General features: G+C 42.0%; 1 protein-coding gene and 1 long non-coding RNA gene across 4 annotated transcripts in view; one reads left to right on the plus strand and one right to left on the minus strand.

Annotated features, from left to right (window-relative positions):
• The first annotated feature begins 3,035 nt into the window (after window positions 1-3,035).
• On the plus strand, window positions 3,036-21,406 carry LOC115150740 (hematopoietic progenitor cell antigen CD34). Of its 2 annotated transcripts, none has more exons than XM_029694339.1 (8): window positions 3,036-3,213; window positions 13,316-13,423; window positions 13,578-13,816; window positions 14,309-14,389; window positions 16,115-16,235; window positions 16,325-16,377; window positions 17,878-18,027; window positions 20,072-21,406. In XM_029694339.1, exons 1-8 carry the CDS (start codon window positions 3,126-3,128, stop codon window positions 20,216-20,218), a joined length of 987 nt encoding a protein of 328 aa, XP_029550199.1. In that variant the 5' UTR covers window positions 3,036-3,125; the 3' UTR covers window positions 20,219-21,406. The 2 variants fall into 2 exon arrangements, with proteins under 2 accessions (XP_029550199.1, XP_029550200.1); XM_029694340.1 differs by having other exon boundaries at window positions 13,581-13,816.
• Window positions 16,379-21,649, minus strand: part of LOC115150741 (uncharacterized) — a 34,926-nt gene continuing 29,655 nt past the window's right edge. For both annotated transcript variants that reach the window (XR_003867156.1, XR_003867154.1), the window contains exon 4: window positions 16,379-16,688. This is a non-coding gene — a long non-coding RNA (uncharacterized LOC115150741). The remainder of the gene's footprint in view (window positions 16,689-21,649) is intronic.

Genomic DNA, 21,649 nt, shown 5'->3' on the forward strand with positions numbered 1-21,649 from the left:
ACAACATTGACGAATACGCTGAGTCGGGTTTAATAGAAAGTATATCGGCGATGTCGTACCCACAGCGTCTATTAAAACATTCCCAAACCAGAAACCGTGGATTGATGGCAGCATTCGCACAAAACTGAAAGCGTGAACCACTGCTTTTAATCAGGGCAAGGTGACCGGAAACATGACCGAATACAAACAGTGTAGCTATTCCCTCCGCAAGGCAATCAAACAAGTTAAGCGTCAGTATAGAGACAAAGTAGAGTCGCAATTCAACGGCTCAGACACGAGAGGTATGTGGCAGGCTCTACAGTCAATCACGGACTATAAAAGGAAAACCAGCCCCATCAGAACAGGATGTCTTGCTCCCAGACAGACTAAACAACTTCTTTGCTCGCTTTGAGGACAATACAGTGCCACTGACACGGCCCGCTACCAAAACCTGCGGGCTCTCCTTCACTGCAGCCGACGTGAGCAAAACATTTAAACGTGTCAACCCTCGCAAGTCTGCAGGCCCAGAGGCATCCCCAGCCGCGTCCTCAGAGCATGCGCAGACCAGCTGGCTGGTGTGTTTACGGACATATTCAATCAATCCTTATCCCAGTCTACTGTCCCCACATGCTTCAAGAGGGCCACCATTGTTCCTGTTCCCAAGAAAGCTAAGGTAACTGAGCTAAATGACTACCTCCCCGTAGCACTCACTTCCGTCATCATGAAGTGCTTTGAGAGACTAGTCAAGGACCATATCACCTCCACCCTACCTGACACCCTAGACCCACTCCAATTTGCTTACCGCCCCAATAGGTCCACAGACGACGCAATCGCAATCACACTGCACACTGCCCTAACCCATCTGGACAAGAGGAATACCTATGTGAGAATGCTGTTCATCGAATACAGCTCAGCATTTAACACCATAGTACCCTCCAAACTCGTCTTCAAGCTTGAGACCCTGTGTCTCGACCCAGCCCTGTGCAACTGGGTCCTGGACTTCCTGAAGGGCCGCCCCCAGGTGGTGAGGGTAGGTAACAACATCTCCACCCCGCAAACCCTCAACACTGGGGCCCCACAAGGGTGCGTTCTCAGCCCTCTCCTGTACTCCCTGTTCACCCACAACTGCGTGGCAATGCACGCCTCCAACTCAATCATCAAGTTTGCAGACGACACTACAGTGGTAGGCTTGATTACCAACAACGACGAGACGGCCTACAGGGAGGAGGTGAGGGCCCTCGGAGTGTGGTGTCAGGAAAATAACCTCACACCCAACGTCAACAAAACCAAGGAGATGATCGTGGACTTCAGGAAACAGCAGAGGGAGCACCCCCCATCCACATCGACGGGACAGTAGTGGCGAGGGTAGAAAGTTTTAAGTTCCTCGGCGTACACATCACGGACAAACTGAAATGGTCCAACCACACAGACAGTGTGGTGAAGAAGGCGCAGCAGCGCCTCTTCAACCTCAGGAGGCTGAAGAAATTTGGCTTGTCACCAAAAACACTCACAAACTTTTACTGATGCACAATCGAGAGCATCCTGTTGGGCTGTATCACCGCCTGGTACGGCAACTGCTCCGCCCAGAGGGTAGTGGCTCTCCAGAGGGTAGTGAGGTCTGCACAACGCATCACCGGGGCAAACGGCAAAGGCTCTCCAGAGGGTAGTGAGGTCTGCACAACGCATCACCGGGGCAAACTACTTGCCCTCCAGGACACCTACACCACCTGATGTCACGAAGGCCAAAAAGATCATCAAGGACAACAACCACCCGAGCCACTGCCTGTTCACCCCGCTATCATCCAGAAGGCGAGGTCAGTACAGGTGCATCAAAGCTGGGACCGAGAGACTGAAAAACAGCTTCTATCTCAAGGCCATCAGACTGTAAAACAGCCATCACTTACATTGAGTGGCTGCTGCCAACATACTGACTCAACATCAGCCACTTTAATAATGGAAAAATGTATGTAATAAATGTATCACTAGCTACATTAAACAATGCCACTTTATATAATGTTTACATACCCTACATTACTCATCTCATATGTATATACTGTACTCTATACCATCTACTGCATCTTGCCATCTTGATGTAATGTATCACTAGCCACTTTAAATAATGCCACTTTATATGTTTACATATCCTACATTACTCATCTCATATGTATATACTGTACTCTATACCATCCACTGCATCTTGCCTATGCCGTTCTATACCATCACTCATTCATATATTTTTTTAATGTACATATTCTTATTCATTCCTTTACACTTGTGTGTATAAGGTAATTGCTGTGAAATTGTTAGGTTCGATTACTCGTTGGATATTACTGCATTGTCGGAACTAGAAGCACAAGCATTTCTCTACACTTGCATTAACATCTGCTAACCATGTGTATGTGACAAATAGAATTTGATTTGATTTGAATGTTACTGATAGGGGTTTGGTTAGGGGGATGGGGGATGAGGGAAAGGGAGGAAATGGATGAAGGGAGAGAGGGGAATCGAGGCCAAAGCAGGGACAGGGGCCATTAGGTATCAGGTTACGGGCCTGTTTCTTCAGCATCAAAAAATAAAAAATGTAAAGGCCTGTGTAGGAAGGTCTTGTTTTAGCATAACAACAGGTCACACCAATGTTTTGGCTAGCATCTTAAAAGCGAATTTTACCTCAGTGCATCTGCATAAGGCCATTAACACACAAATGGCCCACAGTCTACCTTCCATTGTGTGCAGAATGACTGCTTCCCTCCAAAACCCTTTTAGGAGTGATCTGGGGTCAAAATAGAAGTGAACCACTTTACAATGTGAAGTTATAGCCACTCATGATACACATTTCATTTTATAAACCGCAGGCATTCTAACTTTGAAGTTATTAATTAGCCAACATAATTTGTAGAACAAAATAACAGATTTTCAAACTACGTTCAACTATACACCCCATTTTTCTCTTCTTCTCCCTCCTTCTGCCTTGCCCCCCCCTAAGGAAGATAGCATTAACCAGTGAGAGAAGGGGTGTGGGGTTGAGCCTCAGCGAGGGAGGAGAGCCATATAAAAGTGCCAGAGCAAAAGTGGCGCTTTATCTGCCCCGCTCATGATAGGAGGAAACCCTCCTTCTCTCTCACACATTCACACTGGACAGGAGGAGAATGTTAGCAGCAGCATCCAAAAGGAGAATGAATGAGACCCACAAAATGATAGCTTTCGCTTTGCTTTTCATCGCCACACTCCTTCACGGTAAGTAAAACCTCATACATCCAGGCGTTCCAAGCTGAAGTTGAAAGAAAGCATGGCCATCTGCAGAGATAGGGAGGGTCAAGCTAGAGACTCTTCAGAAGTATCTTTGCAATCACTGTGCCTAGAGTATAGACTAGTCTTTACATGGCAGAATAGAAGCTATTGTCTGGAACATAAACACTGGAAACATGCCTGATAGCAGGCTAAAGCTCCCAATCCTGTACTATCTCCACTTGAACTTTGAGCCATATGTCTTTGTTCTGATGGCAACACCAAACGGCATTTAAACTAACATTACAACAATAGCAGTTATTTATGTTATACTTAATTGCATTAGACTTTTGTTGCCGTGGAGGATGACATATTGAGATAGTAATTTGTTTCATCTCAAACTCATGCCATGTTGATGGGATTTATTACAAATGATGTCAATGGTAGTGGAAGTATCAGATTCTATTTCTACGAGTAGAAGACAACTGGTTCAGCTATGGAAAGTGCCTCGATCTGAGGAACACATGCATGTAGATTAATGTTGAAAAGGAATCATTATACAGTACCAGTCAAAAGTTTGGACACACCTACTCATTCAAGGTTTTTTTTTATTTTGATTATTTTCTACATTGTATAATAATAGTGAAGACATCAAAACTATGAAATAACAGATATGGAATAATGTCTTAACCAAAAAGGTGTTAAACAAATCCAAATATATTTTCGATTTTAGATTCTTCAAAGTAGCCACCAATTTGCATTGACGATAACTTTGCACACGCTTGGCATTCTCTCAACCAGTTTCACCTGGAATGCTTTTCCAACAGTCTTGAAGGATTTCCCACATATGCTGAGCACTTGTTGGCTGCTTTTCCTTCACTCTGTGGGCCCACTCATCCCAAACCATCTCAATTGGGTTGAGGTTGGGTGATTTTGGAGGCCAGGTCATCTGATGCAGCACTCCATCACTCTTCTTCTTGGTCAAATTGCCCTCACACAGCCCGGAGCTGTGTTGGGTCATTGTCCTGTCAAAAAACAAATGATAGTCCAACTAAGCGCAAACCAGATGGTATCGCTGCAGAATGCTGTGGTAGCCATAGGGCTATCTTCTGTATAACACCCCTACCTTGTCACAACACAACTGATTGGCTCAAACCCATTAAGAAGGAAAGAAATTCCACAAATTAACTTTTAACAAGGCACACCTGTTAATTGAAATGCATTCCAGGTGACTACCTCATGAAGCTGGTTGAGAGAATGCCAAGAGTGTGCAAAGCTGTCATCAAGGCAAAGGGTGGCTACTTCTTAAGATTCTCAAATATAAAATATATTTTGATTTGTTTAACACTTTTTTGGTTACTACACGATTCCATATGTGTTATTTCATAATTTTGATGTCTCACTATTATTTTACAATGTAGAAAATAGTCAAAATAAAGAAAAAACTTTTGACTGGTATTGTATCTTACAAAATCTTGAATCTTAAGAATGCGTGGACACTTATTTAATATAACTACCCATTCAATGAAAAGATGAACATCACAATGCCATGCCAAGCTAGCTGACATAAATTACTGGTACCAGAATGCCTTACAGTTGTTCCAAGCAGTGTGAGGGAGAATGCATGGGTGCAAGAGGTGGAAAAGCAACAGGAGAAGCAAGAGGAACAGTAGGGACAGAGAAACAGAGAGGGAGAAAGATGGCGAGAGTGAGAAAAGAAGGGAAAAGAACAAAGCAGTCTATAGTTTGTTTAAAGACTATATTTCCTGAGAAGAAGTCTTTTTGCTTTCAAACAAATTCATATTTATACAATTTGTTTTATCGCTGGGTGCTACCATCAACTTTAGAGATGTGGAAGAGAGAGGGCTGTATTATGTTAGCACTACGCAGAATTACTGTAGTACGCTGGATTGAGTCAGAACTAAAAGACACTGGCATACAGTAGCTGTAGTAGGAGGGGCTTGTGAGAGATGGGGTTAGAGAAACGATTCAAAGAGGGAATCTACTAAGGTGTTGTGGAACCCCAGAACTTGATGCAATTGTAACTTTTTAATGTCACCTCTAAAAGTTCAACTAAACAAAACAGAGAATAGATGGATCTCATCTGCAATCTCTCCACCTTATTACAGCTTCACATGATGAGATTGTAAATGCCTGCCGGTCTGAGTTTGAATTTGAGTAAAACCACCTTGTTTTCTTAACTGAAGTCTCTAACATTTCTAGAGGTTGTGTTTGTAAACACACTACAAAGGATTTAAGCCATATGCTTTTCCTTGGTTTAAGGAGGCTTACTAGTTTCAGAGAGAACTTGACCTGACCTCAGGGCCTGTAATTATGTGAATCATAGATATTGTTTTAGCAACATCTACTGAACACAAATGGCCTACGGCTGAAATGGCCTACGGCTGAAAACCCAGCACCCAATCTGAGCCAGGGGTTGCTTGTAAATACCTACTCAGGTATACACACATTTATTTTACCTTTATTTAACTAGGCAAGTCAGTTAAGAACAAATTCTTATTTACAATGGGTGGGTTAACTGCCTTGTTTAGAGGCAGAATGACAGGTTTTTACCTTGTCAGCTCGGGGATTCGATCTAGCAACCTTTCGGTTACTAGCCCAACGGTCTAGGCTACCTGCCGCCCCGTAGCAGAATTAAGCAGATTTGTTTTTATCTCAGAGACAACACATGGACTTGTGATAATAATGTTGGGCTATTCCTAATGAGAAGTAGGCTGCTTTTCCACCCAGTTCTGCTGAGCTAATAAGAGTTGAAAAAGAAGAAAAAAATTGACCAAAAGAAATGAATCATTCTAAATGTAAAAGCATTCTGTTTTTTGTTAAAGGCAAGCCCATCTTTCCTTTTGAGTGTCCTGATGTTGTTTAGTCCAGTCTGGACATGACTGTTATTCAATATCACCTCCAGAGGCATGTTAGTAATTAGTCTGCAGGAGATATGAGATCTCCTTGTGATTCTCTTAGGACTGAATCTATGTCCAAACCTTTTCTTATTTACTCTGTCTAGACAGGAACATTTAAGATAATGTATACAGCAGTGAAACTGTAACGGACAATCGGTGGAGTGAAATACATACACAAGTAGAAACAGATGTCGTGTGTACTGAATCATGACTGAAGTCCCCAGCACTTAGCTGTCATAACCTCAGGGTGGGGCAGCCATGGGTGCAGCATTAGGGCCTGATTGAAAACATGAGATCCTCCATCCTCTTTCTGGGTTTAATGCCAGGGAAAAGATGTCTGGGTTGGTTCTGGGACAGACACAGAGATAAAGTTGGCAAGTCAGGATTCTGCTGTTTCAGAGGCAAGAGCTGCAATGCTGTGTTTATACCCCGAGGGACTGAGGTCCAATGTCACATTCCTCAGCCACTAAAAGCAGCACTTTCAGACGCAAATTCCTTAGGTCCACTAGGAGAGATGTACTATAGTGTCATACACAAGAGAAACCTGAAGAGTGACTAGAATTACCAGTAGAGTGAGGTTTTATTCAGCATCGTTCCACCTCTAAAAGCACAAGAAAAAGGATTGACACCTACCATCTCAGATTGTTCTGAAATCGTTTCTGTTAAGATTAGCATTCATGCAACATTATTTTGTTGAAATATAATTTGATCTCTGAGAAATTAAGCCAATTGATTGCATCTAAAAATTGGCAATTTTAATTTATACGATTCATATAATATTCAATAAATATAGTACCTAACATCCAATTTGGACCAAAAATATTTTAACAATGGGCTAGACATGAAGAATCTATACGAATGGTCAAAAGCTACCCACTGAACCCGCCCGAGCCAATCCCATCCCAACAACGAGTATATAGTATCAGTTCTCTGTCTGACAAGTAGTATGGAGCTGTGGCTCGGAGTATTGTTTCTCATCCTATGTAAGCAGCTTCATTAAATACTACCCGCAAAACACCAGTCTCAACGTCAACAGTGAAGAGGCGACTCCGGGATGCTGGCCTTCTAGGCAGAGTTGCAAAGAAAAAGCCATATCTCAGACTTGCCAATAAAAAGAAAAGATTAAGATGGGCAAAAGAACACAGACACTGAACAGAGGAACTCTGCCTAGAAGGCCAGCATCCCGGAGTCGTCTCTTCACTGTTGACGTTGAGACTGGTGTTTTGCGGGTACTATTTAATAAAGCTGCCAGTTGAGGACTTGTGAGGCATCTGTTTCTCAAACTTGACACTCTAATGTACTTGTCCTCTTGCTCAGTTCTGCACCGGGGCCTCCCACTCCTCTTTCTATTCTGGTTAGAGCCAGTTTGCGCTGTTCTGTGAAGGGAGTAGTACACAGTGTTGTACGTGATCTTCAGTTTCTTGGCAATTCCCCGCATGGAATAGCCTTCATTTCTCAGAACAAGAATAGACTCATGAGCTTCATAAGAAAGTTCTTTGTTTCTGGCTATTTTGAGCCTGTAATCGAACCCACAAATGCTGATGCTCCAAATAATCAACCTGTCTAAAGGCCAGTTTTATTGCTTCTTTAATCAGGACAACAGTTTTTAGCTGTGCTAACATAATTGAAAAAGGGGTTTCTGATAAAATGATAAACTTGGATTAGCTAACACAATGTGCCATTGGAACACAGGTTGCTGATAATGGGCCTCTGTACGCCTATGTAGATATTCCATTAAAAATCAGCCGTTTCCAGCTACAATAGTCATTTACAACATTAACAATGTCTACACTGTATTTCTGATCATTTTGATGTTGTTTTAATGGACAAAATATTTGCTTCTCTTTCAAAGACAAGGACATTTCTAAGTGACCCCAATCTTTTGAGCGGTAGTGTATATACATATTAGGAACACCTGCTCTTTCCATGACAGTAGACTCACTAGGTGAATCCAGGTAAAAGCTATGATCCCTTATTGATGTCACTTGTTAAATCCACTTTAATCAGTGTAGATGAAGGGGAGGAGACAGGTTAAAGTAGGAATTTTAAGCCTTGAGACATGGATTGTGTATGTGTGCCATTCAGAGGGTCAATGTGCAAGACGAAAGATTTAAGTGCCTTTGAACGGAGTATGGTAGTAGGTGTCAGACGACACCTTGTAGAGTCCAAGCCCGACAAATTGAGGCTGTTCTGATAGCAAAAGGGGGTGCAACAGAATATTAGGAAGGTGTTCTCAGTGTTAATACAGTGCCTTCAGAAAGTATTCACACCCCTTGGACTTTTTACACATTTTGTTGTGTTACAAGGTGGGATTAAAATTGATTTAATTGTCATTTTTTTGTCAATGATCTACACAAAATACTCTGTCAAAATGGAATACAAATTCTAACAATTGTAAAAAAATATATTATAATAATAATTTAAAAAAATAAGAAATATACTGTATCTTGATTAGATAAGAATTCAACCCCTTGAGTCAAGACCTTTGGCAGCGATAACAGCTGCGATTACAGCACATTATACTTTTTTTTATTCTTCAAGCTCTGTCAAGTTGGTTGTTGATTATTGCTAGACAGTCATTTTCAAGTCTTGCCATAGATTTTCAAGACGATTTAAGACACAATTCTAGCTAGGCCACTCAAGAACATTCAATGACATTTTGGTAAGCAACTCCAGAGTATATTTGGCCTTGTGTTTTAGGTTAATGGACTGCTGAAAGGTGAATTTGTCTCCCAGTTTCTGTTGGAAAGAAGACTGAACCAGGTTTTCCTCTAGGATTTTGCCTGTACTTAGCTCTATTCTGTTTATTTTTGTCCTAACAAACTCTAGTCCATGCTGATGACAAGCATACTCATAACATGATGCAGCCACCACCATGCTTGAAAATATGAAGAGTGGTACTCAGTGATGTGTTGTGTTGGATTTGTCCCAAACATAATACTGTGTATTCAGGACATAAAATTAATTTCTTTGTCACATTTTTTGCAGTTTTACTTTAGAGCCTTGTTGGAAACAGGAAACATGTTTTGGAATAATTCTTATTCTATACAGACTTCCTTCTTCTCACTCTGTCATTTACATTAGTATTGTGGAGTAACTACAGTGTTGTTGATCCATCCTCAGTTTTTTCCTATCACAGCCATTCAACTCTGTAATGGTTTTAAAGTCACCATTGGCCTCATGGTGAAATCCCTGAGCGGTTTTCTTCCTCTCCAGCAAACTGAGTTAGAAAGGACACCTGTGTCTTTGTAGTGACTGGGTGTATCGATACACCATCCAAAGTGTAATTAATAACTTCACCATGCTCAAAGGGATATTCAAAGTCTGCTTCTTTTTTTTTTAACCATCTACCAATAGGCGCCCTTCTTTGCGAGGCATTGGAAAACCTCCCTGGTCTTTGTGGTTGAATCTGTGTTTGACATTCACTGCTTGACTGATGGACCTTATAGATCATTGTATGTGTGGGGTACAGAGATGAGTTAGTCAGAAAAAAATAATGTTAAACACTATTGCTGCACAGAGTGAGTCCATGCAAATTATTATATGACTTGTTAAGCAAATTTGTACTCCTGAACTTATTTAGGCTTGTCAAAACAAAGGGTTTGAGTACGTATTGACTCGAGACATTTCAGTTTATCATTTTTAATGAATTTGAACACATTTCTAAAAACTTACTTCCACTTTGACAATATGGGGTATTGTGTGTAGGCTAGTGACACAAAATCAAAATGTTAGCAATTTTAAATTCAGGCTGTAACACAACAAAATGTGGAAAAAGTTAAGGGGTGTAAATACTTTATAAAGGCTCTGTATATATTTTTTTACTAAGTCCCTTAAACGAGATCCTAAGTCATTCAAACGAGATAATTCGTAGTCTCTTCTTTTTTTGCCTTGGGCTTCAGGGTATCCATTAGTAAACACAATTCAATTGCCACAAAATTGCAGGAAAAACCAAACACAAGTGACACCTGTATTAACAGTTGCTAGCCTACGTATACCAGTGTGAGAACCTCCCTCAGTACTGTTGACTCACCTGTTTACACGGCACGCTGACTGTTTGACACTTGTGGCACCTGCTTATCATACGGATTTAGCCAATCCAATCAATGCAACACACATTTAACACACTGCAACAACTGACTGTAAATGTTAAATTCCATAAGCAAACACGTTGGAAAGACAGTTGGAAATGTCCAACCTAGTGATACAGTAGCCTATCCAAAACCCTGCCAATTATTCTACAGACTTTTATTTTAGAATGGCTATGACCTGTTCTTGTTTGGACAATACTTATGTGGCTTTAACCAGAAAACAACAATGTGTTACTGTATGGGGAAATGACAGGGAGGGTAGGGAGGAGAGATATGTAATGAGATCTACAGAATTATCATAATGCCTAGTGGGTGAGGTAATGACGTTGTGTGAGAGGAGTGGAAAGGGAAAGGAGGGGGCCATTAGTATCTCAGTAAACATGTTCAATCTCAGGAAAAAGGGAGTCAGATGCATGGCTTATTAGTGTTTTTTTATACCAGTACGATCTATGTCATGTTTAGTCTATTAAACATACACCGCCCAGCATGGTATCCACTGTATTAGCACTGCCCGTAGTAGCTGACAATAGTAGCATTCAATAGTACAAACTATTAAGTCTGAACCTGATTCAACCCACAACAATAACTTACTTGAAAATTTAAATTGGCACATCACGTAAAACAGGCTTTCACCTCAGAGGGCCTGATGGGTAGAAGTAGTAAAAAAACAATTTTTGGGAAAAAAACGTATTAATTCAACATCACTGTGAGCCAACAATTTCAGTAAAGCAGTAGTATATTCCAGCAAGGAGTTCAGATGTTTAACAGGCTAGCTAGATGGAAACGTAATTCACCTAGATGATTTGATATTGTGTATTCCACTGACTAATGAGTCTGAAACTGGCACTGGTGTCGTCTAGGGAAGCACAGCTCTCCTATTACTTCTTCATGGCATGTGAGAGCTGGGACTGAGATGGAGTCACTATCAAATCCCATTAGTCTAAAAGACATGGCCATCCCCATGTAAGGGTATCAGTGATATATCAAGACCCTCATTCAAAAGGCCCCACTTACAGGCACAGACGGGCACAAGGGACTTATATTTCACATTATATTTCACTTTAAAACTTGCCATGGCGTTTATATGCCCATGGTTTCACCCTGTTGGAGGATAATGGGTGTTACACACTGGAGAGATATCCTTACCCTCTTTTAGCAGTGAGTGGCACCTCTCTTATAGCATAACGCCTGGCAAAGAAGACTTTAGACATACCATCTTTGATGGTCGGGTTATTGAAATATCAAATGCTTCAAGGGTTTAGAAATAAGTTCATTTTCGAGAGTGTTAAAGCGGTGCAGGTGTTATGAAACAAATATAAAAACAACATGCAACAATTTCAAATTTTTTACTGAGTTATAGTTCATATGAGGAAATAAGTTAATTGAAATATATTCATTAGGCAGTAATCTATGGATTTCACATGACTGGGAATACAGATATGCATCTGTTGGTCAAAGATATCTTTTAAAAAATGGGGCTCACAATGGGCAACAGAATCTCATCACTGTATTTTTATGCATTCAAATTGCCATCAATAAAATGCAATTGCATTCATTGTCAGTAGCTTATGCCTGCCCATACCATAAGCCCGTCGCCATCATGGGACACTCTGTTCACATTGTTGAACATCAGCAAACCGCTCGCCCACACGACACCATGCACATGGTTTGCAGTTCTGAGGCTGGTTGGAGACACTGCCAAATTCTCTAAAACGATGTTAGAGGTCAGCTTATGGTAGAGAAATGAACATTCAATTCTCTGGCAACAGCTCTGGTGGACATTCCTGCAGTCAGTATGCCAATTGCACTCTCTCAAAACATTGTGTTGTGTGACAAAACAGCACATTTTAGAGTGGCCTTTTATTGTGGCCAGCACAATGCAAACCTGTGTAACGATCATGCTGTTTAATCAGCTTCTTGATATGCCACACCTGTCAGGTGGATGGATTATCTTGGCAAAGGAGAAATGCTCGCTAACAGGGATGTGAACAAAATTTGTGTGAATGAAACATTTCTGGGATCATTTATTTCAGCTCATAAAACATGGGACAAACACGTCACATGTTGCGTTTATGTTTTTGTTCAGTGTATATTAATCCACATGAGTAGTTATGTAGTTTTGAAGAAGAAAGAATCTTATTTGTCTGTCCAGCTACATAGCTAACTGGGTATGAGGACATGAATGCACATACTAAGACTTTAAAGAGTGTAATAATATAACTTCCATTTCCAGTAAATGACACAGAGGCCTATGTATTAAAGCCAGTGTACTTGCTACATAGCTCTGATAATGTCTGTCATTAGACCAGAGGGAAATTTCCCTCGGAGGCTCGTACCTACCATCCCAGCGGGAGTGTGTCTGGGGTCAGGCTCCCTGGCTGGCGGCGACAAGAGAACGTTTATTTGCACTGGGGCCGTGTTCCCACGCATCCGGGACATCTACTTGAAACAGTTACTGAGGAAGTCCCGCAGCATCATCAAGGACCCCACTCGAGCTGTTCACTCCCTTACCATCGGACAGACGGTATCGGAGCATGGTCTGCAACAGTTTCTATCTAAAAGCCATCAGACTGTTGTACACTTGAACTGGACTGACGACCTGCACTGACTCTCCGTCCCTTAGCACACATGCATGCACACACACACATCACAATTGCTGCTACCACTCTTATTTACTATTGCTAATACTGCACAATTTAAACACTTGGCCCATAATCCCCCCTTTTCTGATACATGTGTAAACATTGTAGTATAAATTGTGCCTTCCTGTATTATACTGATGCTATCAGTTATGCAAGTCCAGGTGCTAAGTCAAGTCTGTTTGCACACATGCTGTAGAATTAATGTGGTGATATTAGCCAGGATAGGTCTGGGCTCAGTTGAGCATAGCTTGGAAAAACAATGTCATGTAAAAGTCAATACAAATGACCATGTAGCTTGGTGTAAATTAGAATAGCAACCTTCAAGCTAAGTGACACAGAAGACTCTACTCTTTCAGGATTGGACATCATTGTTGTGACAAAGTTGTCATAGTAGCTACAGTACATGTTGGGATGCAAGTGTTATAGTATAAGTTATCCAAATGTTGTTCTCTTCCAGGTGGCGTAGTTGCAGAATATGAGGTTGTTACTGGGCCCACACGGCCAGTGAATGATGCTGGAGTCATTCGTGGGGACGACATTGATACTACACAACAGTCAGATGAAGGTAAGAAACTTATCCATTAGCACATTATCTCCACAGAGCCACTATGGGTGTTGCTGTATTTATATGCCGTCCTATAGGCTCATCCCATAATTTTTTGTCAACAATGAATTAAATACAATTGGACATTGGCCCTAACCCTAATCCTTTTTTTCAGAAGCAGATACACTCTTTGTCCAGACCATTGTATTCCCCAGTATTCCTGGGCTGGACCTCTCATACCTCTCAGACATTTTAGATGACACCACAGCGGCTCCAGTCACCGAGGTGGTAGAGGAGACCATGAGGGAGGCCACAGGGAAGGCTGGTGAAGCAGCAACCACAGACGACCAGGAGACCCAGGCTCCCCAGCAGATTCTGACCTACCAGTCAAGTGACATTGTGCTCATCCCAGAGGTGATCCTAGAGTGCAGTGACAATACCATCCAAATTGGGCCTCCCGAGTGGCGCAGCGGTCTAAGGCACTGCATCGCAGTGCTAGAGGCGTGACTACAGTCCCGGGTTCAATACTGGGCTGTGTCGCTGCTGGCCGCGACCGGGAGACCCATGACGCGGCGCACAATTGGCCCAGTGTTGTCTGGGTTAGCGGAGGGTTATGTCCTTGTCCCATTGCGCTCTAGTGGCTCCTTGTGGCGGGCCAGGTGCATGCACGCTGACTTCAGTCACCAGTTGTTACGGTGTTTCCTCTGACACATTCGTGTGACTAGCTTCTGGGTTAAGCATGCACTGTGTTGCAGCAATGGGACAAGACTAACTACCAATTGAATATCACAAAATTGGGGTGAAAAAGGGGTAAAAAGTACAAAAACAATTATCATATTATTTGTATTTTTTATACCACCCAATCCAAGTTCAGTCTAACTGAGGTGGCCTGGTCTCTCTGCACAGGCTGGTGTGATGTGTGTTGATAAAGAAGCAGCCCAGGACAGAGATGCAGTAAGTCTGAAACTAAAGGCCTCGTCCAGCTGTGTAAGTACTGTCCACGCCACAGGTACGCACGCACACACGCACATGTATGGACACACCTCACCAAAGGAAAATCCCCTGCATTCCTGATCTGACATTCAGGAAACACTCTTCGCAGCAGTGTCCACCTCAGTTCAAACTGTATCCAGAGGGTAGTCTCAAGGTGGAAAATGTGAGCGGAAGCTAAGATGGTCAGAGTAAGAAGTTACAGATGACTGGGTCTTGAAGCAAAATCATAACAGGAAAAAGGAAAAGGAGTTTGTTTACAGAGATGCCACTTTCAATTTGCCCCTTTTCAGACCATTGCACATGAGCTAAGAAGGAAATTCCTCTTCATTAATCAGCAGTGATTAATATGTCTCCAGTGGGCAGTTTTCGAGGAGGCAAGTGGCACACCAGCCCTTCTCCCTAGTTTTGCCTGCCAGGTGAGGAGGGGGAGTCAAAATTGTTTGTTACAACTCAGGAGAGAGGTCCAGAGAGGGCGAGAAGAACGTGTTGAAAGGTTTGGCGTGAAGGGTGGCTGGGCGGTGGTGGGGCTGCTGCTGTAGCGTATGTATCAAAGTGATTTCTCAGCGTCTTGGGGCAGTGCCGGCTGGGCTAACAGGGATTCCGCTCCGTGAAGGTCGGGCCATGTAAGGGAAGGGATGTCTGGCATTTCTCAGCTGTGTCTGTCTGCCTGCCGTCTGGAGCTCCTGCTCCTCTGATCTGTCAAGATTAAATTGTATTAAATGGTTCCCTGAATAATGGGGGATAGACTCCTCTAAGAGGCCTATGTAACAGTATTGAATGGGACCGAGCTCCCCCCACTCTTTCTCCATTTAGGCTTGCATTGGAAAGCCCCTGCAGCATGGCATGTAATCAGTGACACGCACACTCTTACACCAGACTAAGCTTTATGACTTGATTGGCTTCATCCGGGTTAGACACCACATTTCCTTTGAAGTGGGGGATCTTAATGACACATCCATGTATGTTTCCAATCATATGAGGATCATATTTAGATATATAAAAAAAATGTTTTCAATTAAAAACAAATTACTGATGAATACTGATACAATTCTGAGGTAAATGGTGCACTACACAATATAGCTGCATCAGGGGCTGGAGGTAAAACATGTTTTACCTTGAGCGAACAGCAACTACTCAAACTTCTAATAGAACATTCCTGAATGATAGCCTACTTTATGTTATCAAATACATAATGTCATCCAATGACCCCTCACCCTTCAATTCTAACCCCTTGCAGAGAGTACTTGAAAATAAGATTATAGTTTGTGTGCTGTACATGCATTATATTCTACATGCTCTGAGTGCCATAGCAGATGAGGCCTTGAGAGCAGTCTAGTTTCCTTGGCACAGAGCCGTGAGCTTTGTAATGAGGCCAGCTGTCCACTCTGGGGCTGGGATCAAGGGTTTGATCAGAGCTGTCTGTGGGGGCTGGTGGCTCTATTTGGATCATGTTACATAGTGTGGAGTATAATTGCACAAGGTTTTGGTATCATTTTTTGTCTTATGGGAAAGAGGGAAATATGGGATGAGGTAAGTTCCTTTCAGGGTATACATTTCTAAAGAGCCATAGTTGTGAATGTGTATGCACAATAATGTACTGTATGTGAGCACACTTCGGGAAGACAATTCACACTTCAGTTATCTAAATGACAAGGACTAACGAGAAGTTCTGTAGCCAAGTGCAAACACTGTTTATTAATCCAACTAGTCTTTCCACAGGAGGAGACCAGGTCTAAAATTGAAAGTGTTCTGGAGCACCTGTGTGGGGTCGACTGTAAACTGGAGGTCTTTCAGGAGGACAACTCTAATGAAATCCTGATCTTTGGCCAATACATAGAAGGTCAGTCTCCTCCTCTGCTTTTTATGTGGGACAACTCCGATAGTCTGTTGTTGAAAAAATATGAACCAAATCATATTCTCTTCTTACAGCTGATGCTCAAGGAATGGCAGAGAAGTTCAACAATGACAATATAAAAGACAAGGTAGAGTCTCACTTCTCTTTATTTCTAATTAAAATACCAGGAAAACAACACATTATTCCAATTCCACATATGAAGTTCACATAATTCACACCACGTACACTTCCATGCCTGAATCATGAGAAAGACATTACGTTCAGTGGCCACTGCAGTCACACCTACAATAAAGGGCTTTAATTTGTGCACAGTGGTAAGTGAGGAAAAGTCACAGTGCTGATTTGGCTCCTGATATAACCACAGTGAAATAAACAAGGAGACACGCCTCCACCACAGACATGATTCCTCACTCACGGCTCCAAACTGCCGGGAAGATGCTGCATGACAAACAGAAGAAAGAAAAAAAAAACAGCTGGAATTCCTTTTTTTCCCCGGTGGACATGGTGTTGAGTGTTCCCAGCGGGAATGAGGAATGGGTGACGCCTTCTCATGCTCCCTCCAACCACGTTGTCCCTTTGACATTAGACACTCTGTGCTCCATCTATACACTCGTCCTTACACCCCTTGCAACATTAAAAACAGTTAAGTGAGCTGCACCCAGCCACACTTTTCTCATTATGTTGGTCAGTCAGTTCAATGGCACCTTTGTGTTCAGACTGTGGAGGGTTGGGAGATTATGCCCTTTCTCCACTCAGTCAGTTATCTCTATACTGTATAGCCTTACGATAGCCCTGGGTACATAAAGCCTATAGTCATCCTCTACAGCAGGGATGGGCAACTTTGATAGGGGCCACAAAAAAAACATAACTCATTATGTGGGTCTGCGTTTGTAGTTTTACAGCTATTTTACTGCAGTTCTACACACTTTACCATGCGGTGAAGACAAATGTTTCCAGTTTTTAATGATAACTGATGATCAAAATGGGCAGTACCCTGGTTAGTAATTCAACCATGCTTACCACAAGTTTAGATAGCTGGCTGCTAAACTAATTTACCAATCTAAAATAAAATTGCTAACAGGCTAATTGAGTTTGATTTATTTTAATTTCACCTTTATTTAACCAGGTAGGCCAGTTGAGAACAAGTTCTCATTTACAACTGCGACCTGGCCAAGATAAAGCAAAGCAGTGCGACAAAAAACAACACAGCTACACAACAAAATTCTAAAATTGCACCTTGTATATTCTATTATTCTAACTCTCAACAGGAAGTTGAGACCCCGACTATTTTAATTGGTTCATGGTCTACTGAAGGTGGCTGCCAGTTGCCCATCCCGGCTCTACAGTCTAGGGGTAAAATATCCTGATCCAGATGGCATCAGAGGCCCTGCTATTACTAGTGACAGTGTACAATCTATACCAGAAAAATGCAGATGACTGCTGTAATTCACACAGGGTATTTTGTAAGAAAGACCATATATAGTTCCAGCCATGCAGGGATTGTGGATTCTTTGCTTGTATAACTATTTAGAACTTTTCCCCCCTCCCCCCTGCGTCCCCCTCACATTTATTTATGAAAACCCTGAATTCCCGATATTAATGTGTATAACTCTCCTCGTCTCTCCAGATTGATTTTGAGGAAGCCGTTCCTCGCTGGGAGAAGAACTCCAAGCTAGTGCTGGTCTCCCTGCTGCTCACTGGACTGCTCCTGGCTATTCTGCTCATCGCAGGTTACTACCTGAAAACCCACCGCCCACCACCCAAGGGAGCGAGACTGGTGAGTGGTCATGATATGAGAGAGACCCATAGAAAACTAAAACTGTGTAAAGGACCCAGTTCACTGGGAAGACTGTGTGGTTGCTTGTCTATTTAAAATGTTATGACTGGATTTGAGGTGAGGCTATCCTTTGGTTGCTTCCTCACTCAAACCCACACTCACATAAACAGCTCTAAGTCTTCTCTGCTGTTTCCATTTCATCCTCATGCCAGGTGGCCACAAATGTTACATTTCTTTTCTCCGAAATAGCTTTCATATGGGCCACACCCATGTGCTGGTTTATACAAAAGAATGTGGAACTGCCTTCCTTTGGCGTCTTCTTTTCACAGTCAATCGTCATAGGCATCGTATAAACTAACCTCAATCTCATCTGATTGACACAAACATTCCTAACCTCAGCCCAGACTCCCTGTCTCCACCATACATGTTTAAATTGCATCATAGAGTGATTGTGTTTTATTTGTACATTTACATTTTTTAAATATTTTTTATTTATTTAACTAGGCAAGTTCAATCAATGAGATGAGATTGGAGATGCTGGTTGGAGCTGCCCTGCAATATAAAAAACACTCACAAAATGTGAGAGTTTGCTATTCACATGAAGCATTGCCTGATGTGAACCATGCCTCGAACAAAAGAGATCTCAGAAGACTAAGAATCGTTGACTTGCATAAAGCTGGAAAGGGTTACAAAAGTATCTCTAAAAGCCCTGATATTCATCAGTCCACGGTAGGACAAAATGTCTACAAATAGAGAAAGTTCAGCACTGTTGCTACTCTCCCTAGGAGTGGCCGTCCTGCAAAGATGACTGCAAGAGCACAGCGCAGAATGCTCAATGAGGTTAAGAAGAATCCTAGAGTGTCAGCTAAAGACTTACAGAAATCTCTGGAACATGCTAACATCTCTGTTGACGAGTTTACAATATGTAAAACACTAAACAAGAATGGTTTTCATGGGAGAACACCACGGAAGAAGCCACTGCTGTCAAAAAAAAACCATTTCTGCATGTCTGCATGCAAACGAGCACCTGAATGTTCCACAGCAATACTGGCAAAATATTCTGTGGACAGATGAAACTAAAGTTGAGTTGTTTGGAAGGAAGGAACACACAACACTACGTGTGGAGAAAAAAAAGGCACAGCACACCAACATCAAAACCTCATCTCAACTGTAAAATATGGTGGACGGAGCATCATGGTTTGGGGCTGCCTCAGGGCCTGGATAGCTTGCTACAGTATCATTGACAGAAAAATGAATTGCCATGTTTATCAAGACATTTTGCAGGAGAATGTAAGGCTATCTGTCCGCCAATTGAAGCTCAACAGAAGTTGGGTGATGCAACAGGACAACGACCCAAAACACAGAAGTAAATCAACAACAGAATGGTTTCAACAGAAGAAAATACACCTTCTGGAATGGCCCAGTCAGAGTCCTGACCTCAACCCGAATGAGATGCTGTGGCATGACCTCAAGAGAGTGGTTCACACCAGACATCAATAGGGGAACTGAAACAGTTTTGTAAAGAGGAATGGTCCAAAATTCCTCCTGACCGTTGTGCAGGTCTGATCCGCAACTACAGAAAACATTTGGTTGAGGTTATTGCTGCCAAAGGAGGGTCAACCTGTTATTAAATCCAAGGATTCACATACTTTTTCCACCCTGCACTGTGAATGTTTACACTGTGTGTTCAATAAAGACATGAAACGTATAATTGTTTGTGTGTTATTAGTTTAAGCAGACTGTTTGTCTATTGTTGTGACTTAGATGAAGATCAGATCAAATGTTATGACCAATTCATGCAAAAATCCAGGTAATTCCAAAGGGTTCACATACTTTTTCTTGCCACATGTCCTAAAATCAATACTCAGTGCAAACTGTATGTGATGTGCCATTGTTTGCCATTCCTTCAGTTGAATCTGTACTGTTATCACAATATTTCAGTAGTAAGTCCAAGCTCTATACCTCTTAACACTTATGGCCCATCTCAGCCTGCCGTCAGTGTTTCTTTAATTGAATCTATATGGTTCCTCTGTTGTGCCTGCAGGCCGAAGAGGGTTTCCAGGTGGATGAGGAGAACCAGGCCAACACCCTGGTGTCTGTGGCCCCTCTGCAGCCACAGAAGCCCCTGGACAAGACTCCCACCAACGGCCACTCCGCCACCCAGACCCCCGTTGCCGACACCGAAATGTGAACAAGCTCTGAATGACACCCCCACCGCCCCATTCCTCCATCACCACATTCCCAATACATCTCCCCCTCAGAGTTACCTGGGGATACTGCACTCTGACACTGACACAGATTCAACATCCAACCCCATCCTACCTGATCCAACCCTCCACCCCCAGGATGATGACAATGAGGAAACTGATGATGACGATGCCTGTAATGTGAAGAAGAGATTGTGATCACTGGCCTCTATTAGGTTTCAGTAGCGTCAGAGAACGAGCCTAGACTGAGTTTGGGGGACTGGACAGCTGGGACACAGACTGCAGTCCAGAAAAAAATCACAGTAAAAAAAGGGCAACAGATCACCGAAATTGACAGTTTGTGTTGCTGTTTCCAAATTCAAGTATAAATCAAGGTATATGCTATATCTTAAACACTTGCAGATCTGAAATGTACTCATTTGAACTAAAGGGTCATCGTAGTTTAAAGTATTGATTGCTTGGTTCATTTGTTTGTATGATCTTATGTGATTGTTTGCTTGACTCGCCTGTTCGAGGTAAGAAGTCAAATTTGGGTAACAGAAGTAGAGAAAAGAGTGATTCAATTAATGGAGATTATTTGAACCATTGAAGAGGTTGAATAGGCAGCTTTAAAATAAGTATCAATATGACTGGCTAGTGCAGAGATCAGAGTTGAATCCTGTTGCCTTTAATCGAGGCCTGTCATAAGTTGTGAGGGGCTGCTGTACGTTTGTTTCAGAATTATGTACAGTAGGCTTAGTGTGTCACTATTTCTATCAAGACAAACTTTCTATTGTAGTATTTTGAAACATGTTTTTTCTGTTCTGACTTACCACTGTGTCTTTGAAAATGTTGCACCAGGTAGACTCATTTTATCATTCAGGAAAACAGACAGACATAAGTTGTGTGTGGTGAATGTGATCAATAATATTAGTCTCTATGGTGCACTGCCGTTAGATTTCGACAAAACCCCCTAATAACATATTCAACATTCCAAAGACACTTTTTTATGTCCTCAATAAATCAGTTCATCATGAAACATACAGTATATTACATGGATGAAAGTAAAGCTGTATTTCAGCTATTGTTTTTTAAGGACTGATTGTTTTCATACAATATTGCATTTGTACATATGCCATTTTTCTCTGTTCGTAATATCTGTGTGTCCCATAAATTGTGATTGTGTCAATGTTGCTACTGTTTCTTTGTCTTTCTGACCATGTCACACAGCATGGCACACACACAAACTTCCATCTCTTTATAGACCCCATATGAGGAACAGTGAAGGCATTATTCCAATGAGGTTCTTATGATACCTACAGCTGTTTTGGGTATCAAAGGCTATACATTTTTTTCTCAACAACATACAGTTTACAGTATTAACTAGCATTGCCTGATGAACTTACCCACAGATTACATTATTTTGGACATTGAAT

This window comes from Salmo trutta, chromosome 16 (assembly GCF_901001165.1).
Source record: "Salmo trutta chromosome 16, fSalTru1.1, whole genome shotgun sequence".
NCBI classification, from domain to species: Eukaryota; Metazoa; Chordata; class Actinopteri; order Salmoniformes; family Salmonidae; genus Salmo; species Salmo trutta.

What these genes read in the sequence shown, in the direction of transcription:
- LOC115150740 (XM_029694339.1), top strand. Translation starts at nt 3,126, where the DNA reads ATGTTAGCAGCAGCATCCAAAAGGAGAATGAATGAGACCCACAAAATG. An exon ending in CATCGCCACACTCCTTCACG is followed by an intron (nt 3,214 to 13,315) that starts GTAAGTAAAACC and finishes GTTCTCTTCCAG; the next exon opens with GTGGCGTAGTTGCAGAATAT. An exon ending in CACCCAAGGGAGCGAGACTG is followed by an intron (nt 18,028 to 20,071) that starts GTGAGTGGTCAT and finishes TTGTGCCTGCAG; the next exon opens with GCCGAAGAGGGTTTCCAGGT.